This window comes from Poromitra crassiceps (assembly GCF_964638095.1).
Source record: "Poromitra crassiceps genome assembly, chromosome: 7".
NCBI classification, from domain to species: domain Eukaryota; kingdom Metazoa; phylum Chordata; class Actinopteri; order Beryciformes; family Melamphaidae; genus Poromitra; species Poromitra crassiceps.
This window is the reverse complement of record NC_139628.1, coordinates 20130159-20149447: the sequence shown is the minus strand read 5'-3', so window position 1 is coordinate 20149447 and position 19289 is coordinate 20130159. Positions and strand designations below refer to the sequence as shown.

At 44.0% G+C, this 19289-nt stretch overlaps 1 protein-coding gene across 1 annotated transcript in view; it reads right to left on the bottom strand.

Moving 5' to 3' along the window:
* Positions 1 to 15360: 15360 nt before the first annotated feature.
* Positions 15361 to 19289, bottom strand: part of LOC310780173 (L-fucose kinase-like) — a 40377-nt gene continuing 36448 nt past the window's right edge. The window contains exons 21-22 of the mRNA XM_083640748.1: positions 17946 to 18169; positions 15361 to 16042 (exon numbers count right to left, since the gene is read on the bottom strand). Coding sequence (XP_083496874.1) covers positions 15971 to 16042; positions 17946 to 18169 — 296 coding nt within the window. The 3' untranslated portion in view covers positions 15361 to 15970. The remainder of the gene's footprint in view (positions 16043 to 17945; positions 18170 to 19289) is intronic.

The window sequence follows — 19289 nt, the reverse complement described above, 5'->3', positions numbered from 1 at the left end:
CCACAGCAGCGGACCCCCGTCTGGGGACTCCCCTCCGAGACAGGCCGAGAGATGCCGGGCTAAACCATGCACAGAGTTTCCGATAATGAAACTCTGTGAATGGTTTAATATGGAAATAAAATGTACAAGAGAACAGAAAATTGAAAATGTAAAAGAGTCCAACAGAAGGGATATAAAAATGTAATTTTTAAATTATCCTAAGATCAGGGAAGGGAGTTGAAAATCTAAAAAGTAGAGTCCAAAAAGAAATAGAAAATGCAGTCTTTAAGTGTTCGTAGGTTTAGAGAATACTAGTTAATTAACTAGGTGACAAAAAGGGTAACAAGATTGGGAGTTCCATGAGGATGATCTGAGGAATCCATGAGTCCGCGTTGGTGACATGGATTAAGAGGAGGGGAGGGGAGGATAGGAGTCGGAGGTGATGATTAAGAGGAGGGGAGGATAGGAGTTGGAGGTGATGATGAGGCGGCGGGGGGGGGGCTGGGGGGGCGCCCCCCCCTTCCCTTAGGCAGGCAGGTGACCAGGATGATGAGGATAGGGGTCGGTGGTGGTGAAGAGCCCGGGGTGTCAGACAGTAGAAGGAGTAGCGGCAGGTGGCTAGGGCGATGACGGCCGGACCTAGGGCTGCAGCGGCGGGGGTGTACGTCAGGCCAGTGAAGGACACCTGAGGGGGAGAGAGAGAAGAGAGCGGGGGAATCTGCGCAGAGGTGGAACTAACTCTATAGACAACAATAAAATTAGGTCAAAACAAAATTTATTAGGATTTTTTTTTTTTTTTTTTTTTTTTTTTTGGATGACTAATACTATACTGCTAATTCAGGTCTAAGTACCACCTAACACCACTGTCAATGATTCAGCCCTGTTGATGCGTGATGCAGGCGCGCGCAATGCAGCGCGCGCCTGCATCACCGCGATAGAGAGAGAGAGAGAGAGAGAGATGTGCAATTCAGTGCGCGCCTGCAGGAACCAGAGAGGGAGAGGGGGAGAGAGAGAGAGAGAGAGAGAGAGAGAGAGATAGAGAGAGGGGCAATGCGGTGCTCGTGTTCAAAGGGTGAGCTCTGCACACACACACACACACACACACACACACACACACACACACACACACACACACACACACACACACAACTGTGACAATAGTTGACAGGTCAAACTTGAGCTAAAATGGAGTCTTGTTGTCTCATCAGATGCCTGTGAACTCACACTGGATCCAAACACAGCATGCAGAGAGCTCCTCCTGTCTGAAGACAACAGAAATGTGATGTGGGTGAGAGAGGAGCAGTCATATCCTGATCACCCAGAGAGATTTGACTACTGGGAGCAGCTGCTGTGTAGAGATGGTCTCACTGGTCGCTGTTATTGGGAGGTGGAGAGGAAAGGACTTGTTGAGATAGGAGTGACTTACAGAGGAATCAGCAGGAGAGGGGGTCGTGACTGTCTGCTTGGATGTAATGAAAAGTCCTGGAGTCTGACCTGCTCTGATCTTAAAGGTTACTCTGTCTGGCACAATACCATAAAAACAGACCTACCTCTTCCCTCCTCCTCTGTGTCTAACAGAGTCGCAGTGTATCTGGACTGGCCTGCTGGCTCTTTGTCTTTCTACACAGTTTCCTCTGACACACTGATCCACCTCTACACCTTCAACAACACGTTCACTGAACCAGTGTACCCTGGGTTTGCGATTGGTGCTGGGCTTAAAACTGGGTGTGGGTTTCTGACCAAGTTTAAGCATGGTGCCTCAGTGTCTCTGTGTCAGATAGAGTGAGAGAGAAACACACACTGCTGACTAAACACATCTGCTGAGATGATGCTGCACTCTGTGTGTGTGTGTGTGTGTGTGTGTGTGTTGGGAAACTGAACAGGGATTTTAACATGTGTATTTGCTACACTGTAAACAACAGTCCCCTGCACCCTCCCACCTCTCCTTCTCTGTTCTGTCCTCCTCTCTGTCCTCTCCCCTCACATTCCCCCTGCTCTCCTTCCCCTGCACCCTCCCACCTCTCCTTCTCTGTTCTCTCCTCCTCTCTGTCCTCTCCCCTCTCTCACATCCCCCCTGCTCTCCTTCCCCTGCACCCTCCCACCTCTCCTTCTCTGTTCTCTCCTCCTCCACATTTCCCATTTTCTCCCCACCCTCGCCCTAATCCGGGCCCGTATCCTACTCCCTCCGCTCCCCCAACCCTAGACCCTACCTCTACTCTGGCTCTCCCTCCCCTGCACCCTCCCATCTCTCCTTCTCTGTTCCCTCCTCCTCCACATTTCCCATTTTCTCCCCACCTCCTCCCTCTCACATTCCCCCTGCTCTCCCTCCCCTGCACCCTCCCACCTCTCCTTCTCTGTTCTCTCCTCCTCTCTGTCCTCTCCCCTCTCTCACATTCCCCCTGCTCTCCTTCCCCTGCACCCTCCCACCTCTCCTTCTCTGTTCTCTCCTCCTCTCTGTCCTCTCCCCTCTCTCACATTCCCCCTGCTCTCCTTCCCCTGCACCCTCCCACCTCTCCTTCTCTGTTCTCTCCTCCTCTCTGTCCTCTCCCCTCTCTCACATTCCCCCTGCTCTCCTTCCCCTGCACCCTCCCACCTCTCCTTCTCTGTTCTCTCCTCCTCCACATTTCCCATTTTCTCCCCACCCTCGCCCTAATCCGGGCCCGTATCCTACTCCCTCCCCTCCCCCAACCCTAGACCCTACCTCTACCCTGGCTCTCCCTCCCCTGCACCCTCCCATCTCTCCTTCTCTGTTCCCTCCTCCTCCACATTTCCCATTTCCTCCCCACCTCCTCCCTCTCACATTCCCCCTGCTCTGCCTCCCCTGCACCCTCCCACCTCTCCTTCTCTGTTCTCTCCTCCTCTCTGTCCTCTCCCCTCTCTCACATTCTCCCTGCTCTCCTTCCCCTGCACCCTCCCACCTCTCCTTCTCTGTTCTCTCCTCCTCTCTGTCCTCTCCTCCCTCTCACATTCCCCCTGCTCTCCCTCCCCTGCACCCTCCCACCTCTCCTTCTCTGTTCTCTCCTCCTCCACATTTCCCATTTCTCCCCACCCTCGCCCTAATCCGGGCCGGTATCCTACTCCCTCCCCTCCCCCAACCCTAGACCCTACCTCTACCATGGCTCTCCCTCCCCTGCACCCTCATCTCTCCTCCTCTGTTCTCTCCTCCTCCACATTTCCTATTTTCTCCCCACCTCCCCCCTCTCCTCCCTCACATCCCCCCGCTCTCCCTCCCTCCTCCACTCTCCTGCTTTCTCCTCTTCCCGGTGTTTCTTCCTCTTCCCCCCTTCCCCCACTACTCTAAAGCATAGTACACATTCTACTCCAAAGCATGGCACCCACTCTATCCCCTCCAATATTTCGCCACTATTTAAAGCATGGCACCCATGCTCTTAGTATTTCGCCACTATTCAAAGCATGGCACCCACTCTTCCCTAAAGCAAGGCACCCATAAGCTCTATATGTGAACATGTGCTTATTTGGCAAAAGGACTCACTACTAAAGGCTTGCAGCCAATTAAATTAGGCATAGTTTGGTTGCTAAGAAATTGACATATGTCCGTTTGCAAGATGTGCGTCTATATTTCTCATTCTCTCCCCACCTCCTCCCTCCCCCTGCTCTCTTCTCCCCCACACCCCCCCTTCCCCTCTCCTGCTCTCTCCTCTTGCTCCTTCCGCACCTCCTATACCCTCCAACATCTCCCATTCCCTCCCCACCCCATCACTCTCTCACATTCCCCCTGCTCTTCCCCCTTCTCCTGCTCTCTCCTCTGCTCTCTCTTCATTTCTATATTTTCTATATTATCAATTGTTCAAATGTTATCTTTATTCTGTATATTCTTGTTACTGTTGTGTCAGCTAGAATCAGCTAGACATACTTTCTGTGAAGCCCTCTGAGACATGCTTGTGAATTAGGGCTATATAAATAAACTTGACTTGACTTGACTTGACTTAACAACAAACATGATCCATCAGTCAGAGTAAACAGAGTCATTGAACAGAGTTATCTGTGTGTGTGTGTGTGTGTGTGTGTGTGTGTGTGTGTGTGTGTGTGTATGTGCGTGCGTGCGTGCGTGCGTGCGTGTGTGTGTGTGTGTGTGTGGTCAGAGTCACAAGGCGAGGCTTACCTCTTGAACTGTTTGAGGAAAAATGTTGGGAAACTGAACAGGGATTGTATACAACACACGTGCAAGAACATGGAAATTAATGAGATATTAAACAAGACAGAATCAAGGTCTTGTTATTAGTCTAAGTCTTGTTGAGGTTACATTTTTTCTTTTACAACTTTTATGTTTTACATGTGATCTAGTTTTGAATAATTGTTTCTCAGAATTCAAGTTTTCTCTAAATGATGAACAATACTTATTATTGACAAAATGTACATATTTTGAACGTTGCTTTGGACAGAAGCATCTACTAAATGACATCATGTAATGTAATAAATGCCCTAAAATAAACAATATTGTTTCTTGTTCTGTTGTTTTATAAGTTGTTTTTCATCTGAAAATCAAGGAAAATGTAATGTATGACATCATTGATGACATCGTCTAATTGGCTCTCATGTATGTCATAGGCCTAATTTATTTTCAAATGGTGTTAAAGCCTTGAACTGTCCAGCATCCTGACTGCTCTCAGGTTCCTCTGTTCTGCTTTTCTTGACTTCATCTGATTCTGATGAAAACAAGAAGACATCTCTACATACTGAGCTGAGCATTCAGCATAACATCCATTATATAAATATAATCATATGTGGGATGGCATTCCACTCCTCAAACAGGATTTGTCCCAAGCCAGACAACGTGGTTATAAACAGGAGAGACCACATAACATTTCACTCAGACCAAAACATAAAAAAATCGCGGATTCAAATAAATATTTTTTCTGTGTTGTTTTTTTAGTTTTGGTCGGAATGAAATGTTCTATGGTCTTTCCCGATTCTAAATATAGCTGAACCATTTGGTTTGATGAAGTAAAATTATTTTTATGAGCATTTTACAAAATTTCCATGGGAAAATAAATGGCGGATGAAAATCTCTGGTACAGTGCTGAAGCAGGAAGTAGCTCGGTCACTTTGCCTCTCTATTCAAAAGTGAATGACTCTTTACTTTGTAGAATGTACAGCAGTGGCTTTCAAAGTGGGGCACTTGAGGAGGTCCCCAGCAAAAAGGGGAATAATGTATTGTCAATTCCCTCCATAAGTAACACAATGACACAATGTTTTGGTCATGGGTTTCTTTCTTTATCTAAAACCAAAAGTTTTATCAGATGGGAGACCCTGGGACTAAATCTCATCAAATGGGCGTCCGTGGTCTAATTTGTGTCCGTTTAGGAGTCTTTGATGTGAAAAAGTGTGAGGACGCTGACGTAGAGCACTGCACGGGTCTACAATTTAGGCCCTAGCCCGGCCCGTGCCCGAGATAATCAAGCCCTACCTGACCGTCGGGTTCGGGTCGGGTAGCGGACCTCTACACTGACGTAGTATTTGAAAAAGGAATACCAGTATACTGTAGTAGTAAGTGACATAATTGCTGCAGTAAAGCAGTTCCAGGTCATTATTGTAAAAGAGAATGTGTTCTCAATAATCTACCTGGTAAAATAAAGGAAATGATGATGATGAAAGGCTTAAGGTCGGGAGCGTTTTTTTCGTGCGATTAATTCGCACATCAATAATATATTTCCGAACCTATATCAGTCAATGCAACTGTGCATACCAACGGCGAAGTTTCGCTGACCATTATTGCAGTGTTTATTTTTTCGAACCACGGTCGATTTTTCAGAAATTTCCTTCCGACGTGTACACATCTGTGGCTGTGATTGACAGGTGGGTCAAAATTCGTATCGCAATTTCATGCTGTATATTCACAAGTTATGATAGTATCCACAGAGATAGAGGGGAGGGAAATGGAGGAGGGTGTATAATATTTGTAAAGCAAGGAATACAGTATAGAGTTTTGGGGATTACTTGAGGAAATCGATGCATCTGGGCGTGAGTTGTAGGGTTGTTTAATTAATTACTAACGTTATGCGCAAACGATTATATGCCGTGAACGTTAGGCAGTTATCGCCCATTATGTATTTTTAGCAACTTGTTTTCAGACTCTGCATGTTGTGATAGTTTGTTGAATGTCAATGTCATTCACTTAAGGCTATGCTCAGACAGTGAAGTACAGCTGTGTGGTCAGTTTTCACAACTCCCCATTGTGTGGTCATGCTCAAATTCCCCCCACCCCCGCCCCCTCTCTACTTTACACCTGGACGTGCTCCACATGTATGAAAGCAACATGCCTCATGTCTGAAAGGGTACACTTCACGTATCCCCCGGGTCAGGCTCAGGGCAAGCAACCCAGACCTGACCCGGAGTTCATGTCTGAAAGTGGCTATACAGGCCTCCAGCTGGTATCAGTCAGAAAGACGGGGGAGCTGGGAAAACCTGGCAGCCAAGCAGGTCTTCCATTTGTGGAAAGCATTTTGTGACAAGTAGCCTAAGCTTTTGTCTCATTTATTATTTTTCATTATAAAAGAAACACGTTATCTGGGGTTGTTGGCGTTGTGTTAGCTAGGCTAACGTAACAACTAGCTTGCTAATGCTATCTTTTTATCACTATCGAGCAGTGGCATGCCGTCCATTAGGCGAACTAGGCAAATGCTAAGGGCGCTTGAGCCGTTAGGGGCGCCAGAGAGGGTAATTTTTTTTTTTTTTTTTTTTTTTTTTTTACAAATACTTTTTCATGATAATAGGCCTACTATTATTTTACAATAGTAGACAAAAATAAGAAGAACAACGTCTTAAGTCTTTAAATAATAGTGAAATCATTTTTCTAATTCTGGCTTTCTGGCTGCCCGGGCTGCAGCACTTTCACCATGGTCCCTAATCCATACCACCCCACCCACTGCGCGGCCGCGCCCCCTTCTACCTGCTCGGAGCTTTTTCCCAGAGTGGGGGAAGGGAGCTGGAAGGTGGGTGCTGAGGGTGCTGCAGCACTTCCTGGTGGCAAGAAATGGATTTTCGAAATTGTTGGATTTGGCTGTCTTGTGTTTATACCACCAACAACATGCATTAAAAAACAGTTTGTGCTTCCCAGCTCTAATCTTATTTCATACGCTCTCTCTTCAAAAGTGTTTGATTTTCATCATAATCTGGTTTTCCATAATAATAATAATAATAATAATAAGTTCAGTGTTTATGCCTGTGTTTCTGTCTGTTGTAGTGTAAAACGACTAAAGGGAGAGCAGGTGCTTACATGAAAGTGAGTGAGAAAAGGAGAAGATACTGAATAATGACATCACAACAGTATAATCTAATGTTAATTTAAAATTAAATATTCTTCTAAATATGGATGAAAGTCCAAAAAACGTAAAATTTTCTTCGGCGCTGCCCTCGCGGGCAGCGCCGAGAAACCCTTCCTTACAGCACCCCCTACCTAAAAGTACTTCCAGCGCCACTGGGGAAGGGCGATTCTGAGCCTGCACTGCAGTGCTGGATTAGCTGCGATATAATTTTTATTATATTTTCTTTGGGGGAGGGGGGAGGGGGGGGGGGCACCAGCAAAAATCTTGCCTAGGGCACCAACTTGGTCAAGCACGCCACTGCTATCGAGCATCGGACCTGGCTCTGTGTGTGTGTGTGTTAGCTGAAGGCCAGTAAGTTAGCTAACTAATTTAGTTGATGTTGATAATGCCATAGGAATGAATATTGACGTTACAGCACCATAAGAAGCTCTCTACATAAAAAAATGTAGGGAAGTTGTAGCTTCCACTTATTATGCTTTTATTGGGACACTCAGGGTGAGAGGTAAGGCAGAGCCGATCAAATACATAGCAGTCAACTTGAAACATCGCTTATGTATATCTTGGCATGTATGATATCACTGATGACATCACAACTGCACTTATGACATCATCGATGACCTCGCAGTTGCAGCGGGTGACATCATCGATGACCTCATAGTTGCAGTGACATCATCGATGACCACAGTTGAGTAACACCGATGACAGCGGTCTGGTATCAGCATGCGAGGGCCTTTTCCACAAAGAAATTAATTAGGCCCCAAAGTCTTGTTTCTCTGAACATGTTTAAATTGAGTTCTATTGTGCAGTGAGTCACATTCTGATTATGGGTCAACCTCATCCTCTTTTTGTTTAGTTACGTTTTAGTCGACTAAAGCTTTGAGTATTTTAGTCTCGTCTTAGTCTTGGGGGGGAAAGGTAGTTGACGAACATTTTTCGTCATCGTTTTTGTCGACGAAACCACTACCACTACATGGACATTTATAACTAACTATCTTCTAATCTAGAGCCTCCGGGTCCTTTAGTGGAGAGGCATTGCCTGCCTATAAATCACTAGATGCATACAATGATCTTTCTGGCCATGTGCACAATATAAAGCAGCACAACATCTCAACAGAGAGGACAGTTACATTCATCACTGCAGCTGTCATCCCTGGGCAGCGAGTAGCTGACCCACCTTAGCACCCCTGGCTGTGTTTAGACAGGAAACATGCTTGTAGATGGTCATTAGCTGCATAGATATATATAAAGGCTAGATGGCTTAAGGCGGAGTCACCAGCGTCGTTGAACGGCCGCCATCTTGCTACAGTATGCTTTCTGGTACGTTCTATGGTAGCTGTTGGAGGGTGAGTGACCTGCACAGACAAAAATACTCATAACTCGCTGAAATCTTGACGGATTTACAAACGGTTTGGTTTATTACAAGCATATTCCGTTCCCGAGATACGGCCCAAAAAACAAACAAACACTAATGTAGCACTTCTTTAACCCCCTTTGTTTTTACAGGGTAGTGCCACCTGAATTCCCTCTTGTATCGCTACGTTATAAGTATATAATTATAACCCTTGAGGTTTGGTTTAGTTTTGAATGTCAGTAATAATGTATAGTTATTGACCCACAATTCACCCTTGCAGTGAACCTTCACCATCAGCTCTGGTAAGTGCCCTTTAAAATTTAGTCCCACTAGTACACTATATTATCTAAATGTTAATCAATTATCTATACAAATAAATGTACAAATATGAGAATATATCTCTGTCTAATATACTAATCCTATGTACTAATCACTTGTTTTTTCCCTTCTCCCTTCTAGTGTAGGACCCAGGACCTTAAGGTAAGTACCTCTTAACAGGAAATGATGTCACTCATACAAGGTAAGTTTATAGAAAAATATAGTATTTAGTATCTTAAATGAAATAGCAATACACTGGAACAGTATTTCAGGAAATCAAAATAATAAACAATAACTCCTTTAGTTCTTTCAGAAATTCAAATAATAACACAGTATCTCTGTTGGTGTTTTCAGATACTCTCCATCATCAATGCAACCTGTGGAACACACTCAACACTCTGATAGAAGATAGCAGACTAGCATGCATAAACAATTAAACAAATAAACCAATAAAGTCCTGTGTGTCTCTAATGTCAGCAATGCTACATCGAAACTACATCGTTAGCATCCACAGTTTCCCAAAACAAATCCCACCCTCGTTGCAGATCTGAGTCGTTGCTTGGGTACGTTGAGGCTTACAAACTTTATAGCCGCTTCGCTCCCGAAGTGAGCTAAAATAAAGAAAGGTACCTGTAGTCCTTGATGTGAACAAACAAACACGTGGCAATGGCGTGCGAGTGACTGGCAGGCAGGGCGTAGCTTGAGCAGAGCGATCCTCCCTCCTGGTCGGCTAACGTTGATGGCAGCCTTGGCGTGGAGAGGCACAGGAACAAATCCCCCGACGTCACCTTTACTCTGCGTTCAAGCCGAACACCGTGCAAACGTCGGCTCAACAGACTTCGGTCAACGTGCGGTACTCACTTATCTGGCAGGCACCAGTTAACACGAAGCTAACCACTGACTGAGCTAGTACAGTGGCCCTACAACACGCAACAACTAGCTTCACTAGCCGAGAAGCTAATGCCATGCGCCTGTAGCATCAAATTGTCCAGCAGACTCCAGGCGTTCTCAATACAGCTCTCACAGGCTGTCCGCCCTGGGATTCCCGTAGCTTTCACCGGAACGTCGGCTAAGTCTATACTGGTTATGAAATGTCTAAATATCAAACAGGTCTCTCTCTTGGTGACTTGCTCTCCGCAGCCGTCTCTGTTGCCATCCATCCCGTTCCTCGTCCTTGGTACCACTCACTCTCTCGCCCGTTCACCCGTCCAATCCTGCTCCGCTCTCTGCTCATGTGATCCTCCCAGCCAATCACTCGACGCCAAAACCATGCGGTCGCTAACACGTCCCCTAGACCAGGAAATGAACTGTCCAATCCCCGTCCCAGGAAACCAAAACAAGGAAGGACCCAGCGGCACTCCCATTGCAGTCAATTAAAGGCACATTTCCACTTTCCTAAACATTTACAGATTATTGCATCTTCACAGGTTAGTATTATAACACAGGTAAGTATGACACAGGTAAGTATTATCACAGGTAATTATTATAACACAGGTAAGAATGACACACACTCCCAGACACACACACAACTTAAAGAGTCTAAAAACTAGCTTCTTACTTAAACGAAAATATTAAACCCCACTTAAACACCTGGGTTACACTAAAAACACTATTTTTTTGATGGGCTCCAAATTACACCAAAATTAAACCGAAGCATCTATGCCATGAGAGGGATTCAGGCACAAAGTTTCATGCAGTTTCATCCATTTTCCTAGGAGTTACAACAATGACAACAGATAATACTAACCCAACAACAGATGCTCATAACTCCTAGGAAAATGGATGAAACTGCATGAAACTAGGTGCGTGAATTCATCTCATGATGATGATGCTTCGGTTTAAGTTTGGTGTAATTTGGAGCCAAAAATAATAATAAAATGTTAGCGTTTTTTTTAACCCATAGATATATATAAAGCTGAGCTCCCTGTAGCAAGATGGCCGCCATGCGACGACGTCGCTCTCCATTGGCCGGCAGCGCGGGTAAGCTATCTAGCCTTTATATATATCTATGATTAGCTGACCCACCTTACCACCCCTGGCTGTGTTTAGACAGAAACATGCTTGTAGGTGGTCATTGCACATGCATGGTTAGGAGAGCGGGCTCTACCACCCTTTTGCTTTGTATTTATTTCGGATTTTGGTATCTTGATTAATTAAATTAGAACATGTTTTGTTACTTGAGTCTTGGCATCCTTTATGTATTTGGTCTCCTTTTAAGCTTTATATTGTTTATGGAGGTGTGTAACACTACATAATTAATTGTAGATAATTGTATATCACGATTGTATGTTCCCATGACTAATAATCCTGTAATTAGATATATTGTTTTATATTTTCAATTACCCTAAAAGTCCCAGTGTGTATATCAACCACATTCACTGTGGGTGACCAATCAGTCTTTGAATGCACCTCATGTGATAAAATGTAATAAAATTGAGAAGCAGGCAGAGAAATATTACGTGGCTATCTTTGGAAAAACATATCAATGAGCCCAATGTTAGATAGGAAAATCATCCTGCTGTTTTAGTGCTGCCACATTTGTCGATCAGTTTGGACGAACTGGGATTCTGTTCAAGATGTGTTGGACTGTTTGATACTGTAGCCAGTTTCATCTGTTTGACTCTGTTGAATGTTGAGCAGACGGCACCACCTGCAGGTGACGTGCAAATGGAATTTCAGCATGCAGAGCATAATTTCTTCCAAATATTGAACATTTCTAAAATCCAATATTAAATTCAATCATTTATAGGAGCAGCACTGAAGTAGTATTGAAATAATGATTAGTGTGAGGAAGGATAACACGGAGAACAATGGAAATCTAATTCCGGTAAAAGCACAACTTAGGGTAACACTTTACAATACTGTAACACAAAAAATGGGTAGTTATTGAGGAACTAGTCAGGAACTAACCATTAGTTCATGAATAGTTAATGATTAGTTCCTGAATAGTTAATAGGTAGTTCCTTAATGGTAGTTACTTAGGAACTGACCATTAGTTACCATGTTAACGAACCAGTAAGTAATGATTACTTCCTTAAATATATATATATATTTTATTTTTTATTTCGCTAGATCATGAGTAGCTAATGGGTAGTTCCTTAAAGATCCTTAATGGTAGTTACTTAAGAACTGACCATTAGTTACCATGTTATCGAACCAGTAAGTAATGATTACTTCCTTAATTTTTTTCTGCTAGTTCATGAGTAGTTAATGGGTAGTTATTTAAGAACAGACTATTAGTTACCATAGTTGTTACTAGGGAATTAATCATTAGTTCATGATTACTTTACCATTAGTTACCATGTTTGTGCCCCCTCAAGTAAAACAGGGCTTCATGCTTAGTTGTTACTAGGAAATGCATCATTACTTCATGATTATCTTACCATTAGTTACCATCATCCTACCCTATAACAAATAGATAGCTCATTTGGTAGAGACTAATAATCTTGCGTTCTTGGGGCCAAGGGTTCAAACCTCACCTGGAACAACTCTTGTATTTATTTGTTATAGGTAGGGTGATGGTAACTGATACAGTAGTAACAACTAAGTATGAAGCCCTGCTTTACTTGAGGGGGCACAAATATGGTAACTAATCATGAACTAATGATGAATTCCCTAGTAACAACTAAGTATGATGGCCTGCTTTACTTGAGGGGGCACAAACATGGTAACTAATGGTAAAGTAATCATGAAGTAATGATGAACTACCTAGTAACAACTAAGTATGATGGCCTGCTTTACTTGAGGGGGCACAAATATGGTAACTAATGGTGAAATAATAATTAACTAATGATTAATTCCCTAGTAACAACTATGGTAACTAATAGTCTGTTCTTAAGTAACTACCCATTAACTACTCATGAACTAGCGGAAAAAAATTAAGGAAGTAATCATTACTTACTGGTTCGTTAACATGGTAACTAATGGTCAGTTCTTAAGTAACTACCATTAAGGATCTTTAAGGAACTACCATTAAGGCTCATTAAGGAACTACCCATTAACTACTCATGAACTAGCGAAAGAAAAAAAAGAAAAAATATATATTTTTAAGGAAGTAATCATTACTTACTGGTTCGTTAACATGGTAACTAATGATCAGTTCTTAAGTAACTACCATTAAGGAACTACCTATTAACTATTCATGAACTAATCATGAACTAATGGTTTGTTCCTGACTCGTTCCTTAGTAACTACCCAATTTTTGTGTTACAGTATTGTAAAGTGTTACCCAACTTAGTTATTCAATGTGGTAATCAGCTAGAAAGACATTATTCGATATATTTTAGTCTGTCAGAGGTTTTCAAAGTGGGAGGCTCCTTTTTCCAGGCTTTGTCTTGAGGCCCAGTCTCAGACTGGTTTATTAGCTGATTTAGAGATGTGGTTGTATTTGTGGTCTTGGATTCAATTATCTCATTTCAATACTAAAATGGTGCAAAAATGGTTATGAGAATAGACCATAATGCAGTGTGTGACAACATATTGTGCCAGAGTTCTCCTTTGACTGTCTCTCTCTTTCTCATCTGGGTTGAATCAGTTTCACTTTTCTTTACAGTCTTTCATGCACCGTTGAATGAAATGACACTAAATTGATCAACTGAATTCAACATCTGGCAGCAACATGTCAAATGTTCTATTTTTTCATGGTGTTATTTCAACGTGATCATCTTTATTTCGAACATGTAAAAGAAGTTTAAAACAAAACAATACCAAAATGAACGCAAACATCCCCTAGTTTTAGTTAATAAATGATTGTTTTAACTTTTACTTTGTGTATAACTCACTCTCCCCTCATAATGTTACAACCGGGCTCAAGGAAGTAACAAATGAGGGGAGTCATCCACCAACACAAACTACATGAAACAAACGAACAGAAGAAAAGGTGCATCGGTGAGGAGGGAGAGAGAGACTGAATAGTCTGAAGGTCTTCCCATGAGTACACCGGGCCCCCAACACCAGGCTCCTGCAAGACAGGGCCAGGAGTTTTTAGATTTCAATTTATTACTTGCCCGATAAAAGCACTACTTTTAGATGTTTTATTACAGAAAGAGTATGAATCCCATGACCAAAATAGTAATATATTTTGGCATTGTGTTAGTTATGTTTTGAATTCTAGTGAAAATAAAGTATTACCCTTTTGGCTTTGCTTTGGAACGCCCTCAAGAACCCCTGGGGCTCCCCGGACCTCACTTTGAGAACCACTGACCTAGTAAGCAGGGGCAAGATGTCTATAATCTGCATACATCATATTGAACACCAGACAAAATCTTCAAAACAAATCAAGGTCTGGAAAAAGCATGCATTTTTTTTTATTGAAAATGTGTAGGAACCCTGGGGATGTTCAATCTCAAACCGGTGTGCACCGTGTTGCTACGGTTTCCGGGTTTAACGTAATGTCAACGTCAAATGGTGTGCAACAGGGTTTGAGGTATGTTGTCTCTCGCACAATCAGTAGCGACGTGTATATGAACCCTGCCATTTAAAGAGGCAGCGTGCACAGTGGATCCAACAGATAGGTGCAACAGTTGCATAACACGACAGGGTGTTCAACGCACATTTGCTAGGTGTTGTCAGGGCTGAACTCAGGTAAACAAAACATGTTGTCTTCTTAGACCCCATTTACACCTAGCATTAAAATGTGTTTTGGGTGATCAGATTGCAATGGGATAGTGCTTGACCACATTAACCTGCTGACATTTACACCTGGTATTAATGTGTGTCCAGTCCACATTGAGATCTGATTGCTATCGGATCAGGCAAGCTCCATAGCGTAGAGCTGCAGAAAAACAGCGGTGACTGTTGTTGTATGTGGATTTCCCCCTATTTTCTCCCCAATTGCACTTGGCCAATTTCCCCCTGCTGCTCCACCCTCTGCCGATCTGGGGAGAGCCATAGACTAGCACCATGCTTCCTCCAACACATGCGCAGTAGCCAGCCACTTCTTTTCACCTGACAGCGGGCGCTTCACCGGCAGGAAGTAGACGGTGGGATGATCGCTATTCCCACCAGTTCCCTTGCCTCTGAACAGGTGCCCCGACCGCCAAGAGGAGGCGCTAGTGCAGCGACCAGAACAAATACCCTCAATCCGGCTTCCCTCCCGCAGACACCAGCCAATATGGACGCCTGACCATTGTTGTATGTGGATTGACAACACATTTGCATTTACACTTGTGTTCAATGTGGTCAAAATGTGTCCCTGACCACCTCTGGTGGTTTGGTCGATCGAATCACAATCACAATCCGTCCTCAATGTGTCTTTGGTGCATTTACACCTGTACTTTCAAGTGGTCAAGCAATCTGATCACCCGATAGGCCGATACACATTTTGATGCCAGGTGTAAACGGGGCCTTAGACTTAGAGTGCTCTCTCTATCATCCACACAGATTAGCAATGACAGAAATGTACGCGTTTTTTGTAATGTAGTTTTATTCTGTCAATAAACAAAATCAATAGAGTTTAAATGTCTTCATGAAACACTGGACATTTCTCATGCAGCTGGAAAATCACAGCTCAATTATCAAAAATAGATTCAACAGAAACACTGTTGCTTGTTATCTGCTCTAGTTAACTACTTCAACACAGATATTTCTAATCAACTATTCTATTATACCTACCTATAGCCTAGTTATTAGAGTCTTTCTGATCAGTGCTCACCAGGGAAAATATCAGGCTGATAAATCCCAGAATCCAGCAGTCACATTCACTGACAGTTGGTTACCTGCCAAAGTGTTTTTAATTATCATTATTATTAATAATTTATTTAGCCTTTATTTTATAGTCCCAAGTTTCTCTTTTACAATTAGACCTGAACTGTCTGCAGGACAGTCGCTCATAATTACATCTCTGTACAATGACAATACTTGTGAGATCAACACTGTTCAATCATTCATCATTGAATTTGAATACCATGATTCATAATTAATACCCCAGCTAGAGATGATTTATAATGATCAACCTGCTGTTGGTGTTGCAAATCCTGACTTGACATGAGCCAGTCTGTGTGTGTGTGTGTGTGTGTGTGTGTGTGCGTGTTTCTCTTCAGGATGGTTGTAGGACTGTAATCCCCTCCATGTCCAGCTCCACTGAGTGAACACTGAAGTCTCCAAGACCCTATGGGCAGAGCAATTATCACCATGGTTACCAATCAATCAATCAACCAACCAACCAACCAATCTTCACTTCAGTAATCAGTTCATGATGTTCACTCATAAGTCATTGGGTTCCACAGTCCCACCCAGGGCTAGTTGTGTTTTGGTAGTTTGGATTATTTGAAGTGGGGTTGTATGAGTTATTTTTCGATCTCTCGTTCTGTATCTCACCTATGGGAAGCGCCCTCGGCGTGACCAATCATGGAAGCTTTAATGACACCATGTATGCCAACCGGCAGACCAATCATCTTTCAGATGATCGGCACAGACCGTCCCCCTATATAAGAGGTCGTAGGACCACCTTCCTCATTCTCGTTTTCTTCCACGTGAAGATCAGACTTGCTCCTTCAGCCCTTCCTTATCTGGACTTTCATTTAGCTGCTCACAGACGAGCCTTCACGCTAGTCACCGAGCGTGGATTTTCTGGATCGGATTTAAACCGCTGGATTTTCTCCCTACACCACGGAGAAAACTCATTGGGAGGTCTTTCCTGGGGGCGCTACCCATCTACTTTCCAAGTGTCTTAGCTTAGCTGTCAAGGCTTGGCGGACGCGGGCATCTGGGTAGTGTAGCAGCAGATTCCCTGCCTACAAACAAGAGGGTTGCAGGTTCACGCCCCCTGTTACCTCCGGCTTGCTCTGCGTCCATTAGCATCACGTCAAGCGTGCCAACTGCTAGCTTAAAACTAACGTTACACAGCTAGCATCACGTCAAGTGTGCTAACTGTTACAGCTGCTTCCCCCTAGCCGTCACAACCTAGCGGGCCCAAACGATTGTTACTCGGTTAGTATCGCGTCGCGTCAAGCGTGCTAACTGCTGTAGCTGCTTCTCCGCTAGCCGTCACAAGCTAGCGGGTCAGCTTGAACTAAACGTTACACAGCTATCATCGTGTCAAGAGTGATAACTGTTATAGTTGGTTCTCTGCTAGCTGTCACACGCCCCCCCCCCCCCCCCCCCCCCCCTCTCCCTAAGCCTCGGGAAGTGGTGCAAAGAAAAAGGAGACGGGGACGTCGAAGACGTTGTGGAAAAAGGATTCACATCCTCTCTGCATCACATGCATGGGAATCCAACAAGTTCTACGGTTGAGAAGATGTAGTGCCAAAGGAAAGGGCTGTTTGATGCCAAGGCGAAGCTCTGACAATGACGTTAATATAGTTACGCCTAAAGGAACACACCAACATTCTGGGAGATTCGCCGATTTGCCATATTCACGATAGTAAGTTGAGAAGATAAATAAGTTACGCGCCATCCTGCTAGTTAGCTTAGCACAAGACTGGTTGTCTGTGGTACTGGCTAGCCTAACCCCCTTAAGTCACCAAATACACATTCCAACAGCAAGACACTCTCATGTGCTCTTATTACACCACATTATGAAATAATAACGTCAAATTACCAGACATTGTAATTTACGAGGCAAATAGTTTCCTGAAGAAAAGCGGAAGCTCTGGCTATGCATTTTGCTTCATAAAATTTTGTTATTTGCTACTCACTGTTTTTTTTGACTGTTGTATTATTTATTTACTTTTTTTGTATTAGGATATTTTTCCTTGAAATCCTTTGTTGTATATTTGATGGCAAGTAAGGACAATGTCCAAAAATGTCTGAGGAATGATTATGATGATTTTCTTATTTTAATTGTAAGAAAAGGGGGGGGGGGGGCTTTACATAAGTGTTTGCTTCTGCCCCTAACCTTTGGTTGTGACCTAAGTGTATATGCTTGGTGGTGGTGACCAATAAATTTTTTTCATTCATTCATTCATTCAATGACAACGTATGTCTCGTATTTGGCCTTTTTTGGCGCTGTTGGATTGTGTATTTGGTGACTTAACAGGGGTAGGCTAGGGCGACCCGTCTGTCTGTCTCACCGGCGTGTGGTTGAGGACCTGTTTCACTGCCTGGCTCTGCCCGGGCTCGCGGGTCAGCAGGTAGAGGAAGCCGCCGCCCCCGGCCCCGGCCAGGCTCTGACCCAGGACCAGCGGCCTCAGAGCCTCCATCATGACCCTCACCGAGCCTGGCTCACAGCCAGGAGCCATCAGCTTCTTCTGCTGCCACGACCGAGAGAGACACACACCCAGTCTGGACAGACAGCCTGGAGAGAGAGAGAGAGAGAGAAAGACTTTAAAGGTCCCATTCCGTGCAAAAGCTGTTTTTACTTGTAAATGCATATATACTGCTGTCATCCCTCCCTGTAATGAGTGGTCACAAGCTCAGAACTGCCACAGTTGGATTTGTCCCTATCCAGCTTCCCCCTGCAGTCTCCTTCAAGCCACGTCCCCTAACGCTCTGTTCCCCAGACGGGGTATTGGGACGTCACGATGGTCCTCAAGCATACTGCGTGCGTCTCTCTCACACAAGCTACCTGCACCATTTTGTCTATAGCCACAAAATTAACACTTCTAGCTGGAGCGACGCCAACTGTACATGATCCAGCAACTGCGGAGGTGCATTCGGTAAGTCTAGGCATTTTGAGATGTCCTCTTTAGCGTAGCGCTGCTAACGTTAGTTGTGGACACAACCTAGCGTGCTGATCCACAGACGCTAATCTGATTGGTTCCCAATGGGAACTGTTAGTTCTGAATATATTATAGAAACAGACCATTCTTGGGACGCAACGAGATGAGGAAGGGACAACTCCGTCACAACAAACGGGGTTGCTATATTTTCGACAAATTAATCCAGAATCATGTTTTATGGACCAGAGACACACGTTTTTAAGAGGTTACAGCTGCACGAATTGGGACATTTAAAAAAGAATGAAAAATGCATGTTTCTGGGAAGAGGGGGAAGTGCGGTGTCATTCTGCACTTTGCCCCAGTGGATAACGTTACGTTACTTATGCTCGGTACATGTAGCGGAGGAAGGCTACACTCACGGTGGCTTCGCTGTGCCCTTGTGTGGCTTGGAGGGGAGTCAGCGAGGATGTTGGACTGAGTGGTAGGTTCTGAAATGTGTGTCTGTTTTATTCCAGCTCTACGGTTGCAATGTTACGTTACAACTATGAACTATGGCCTGGTAGCTAGCATTAGCGGACGCTAGCCCCAGCTAATATAACAATAATTATCAATGACTAACTGTGTGTTAGCTCTTGGGAGCCCAAGTAAACTCACTAGCGTGGAGTGCTACACCCAGACTACCAGTGCTGGACTGGGACACATGCACGCCCGAGTGCACGAGCAAACATGCACATACACACACACACAAGCCAACAT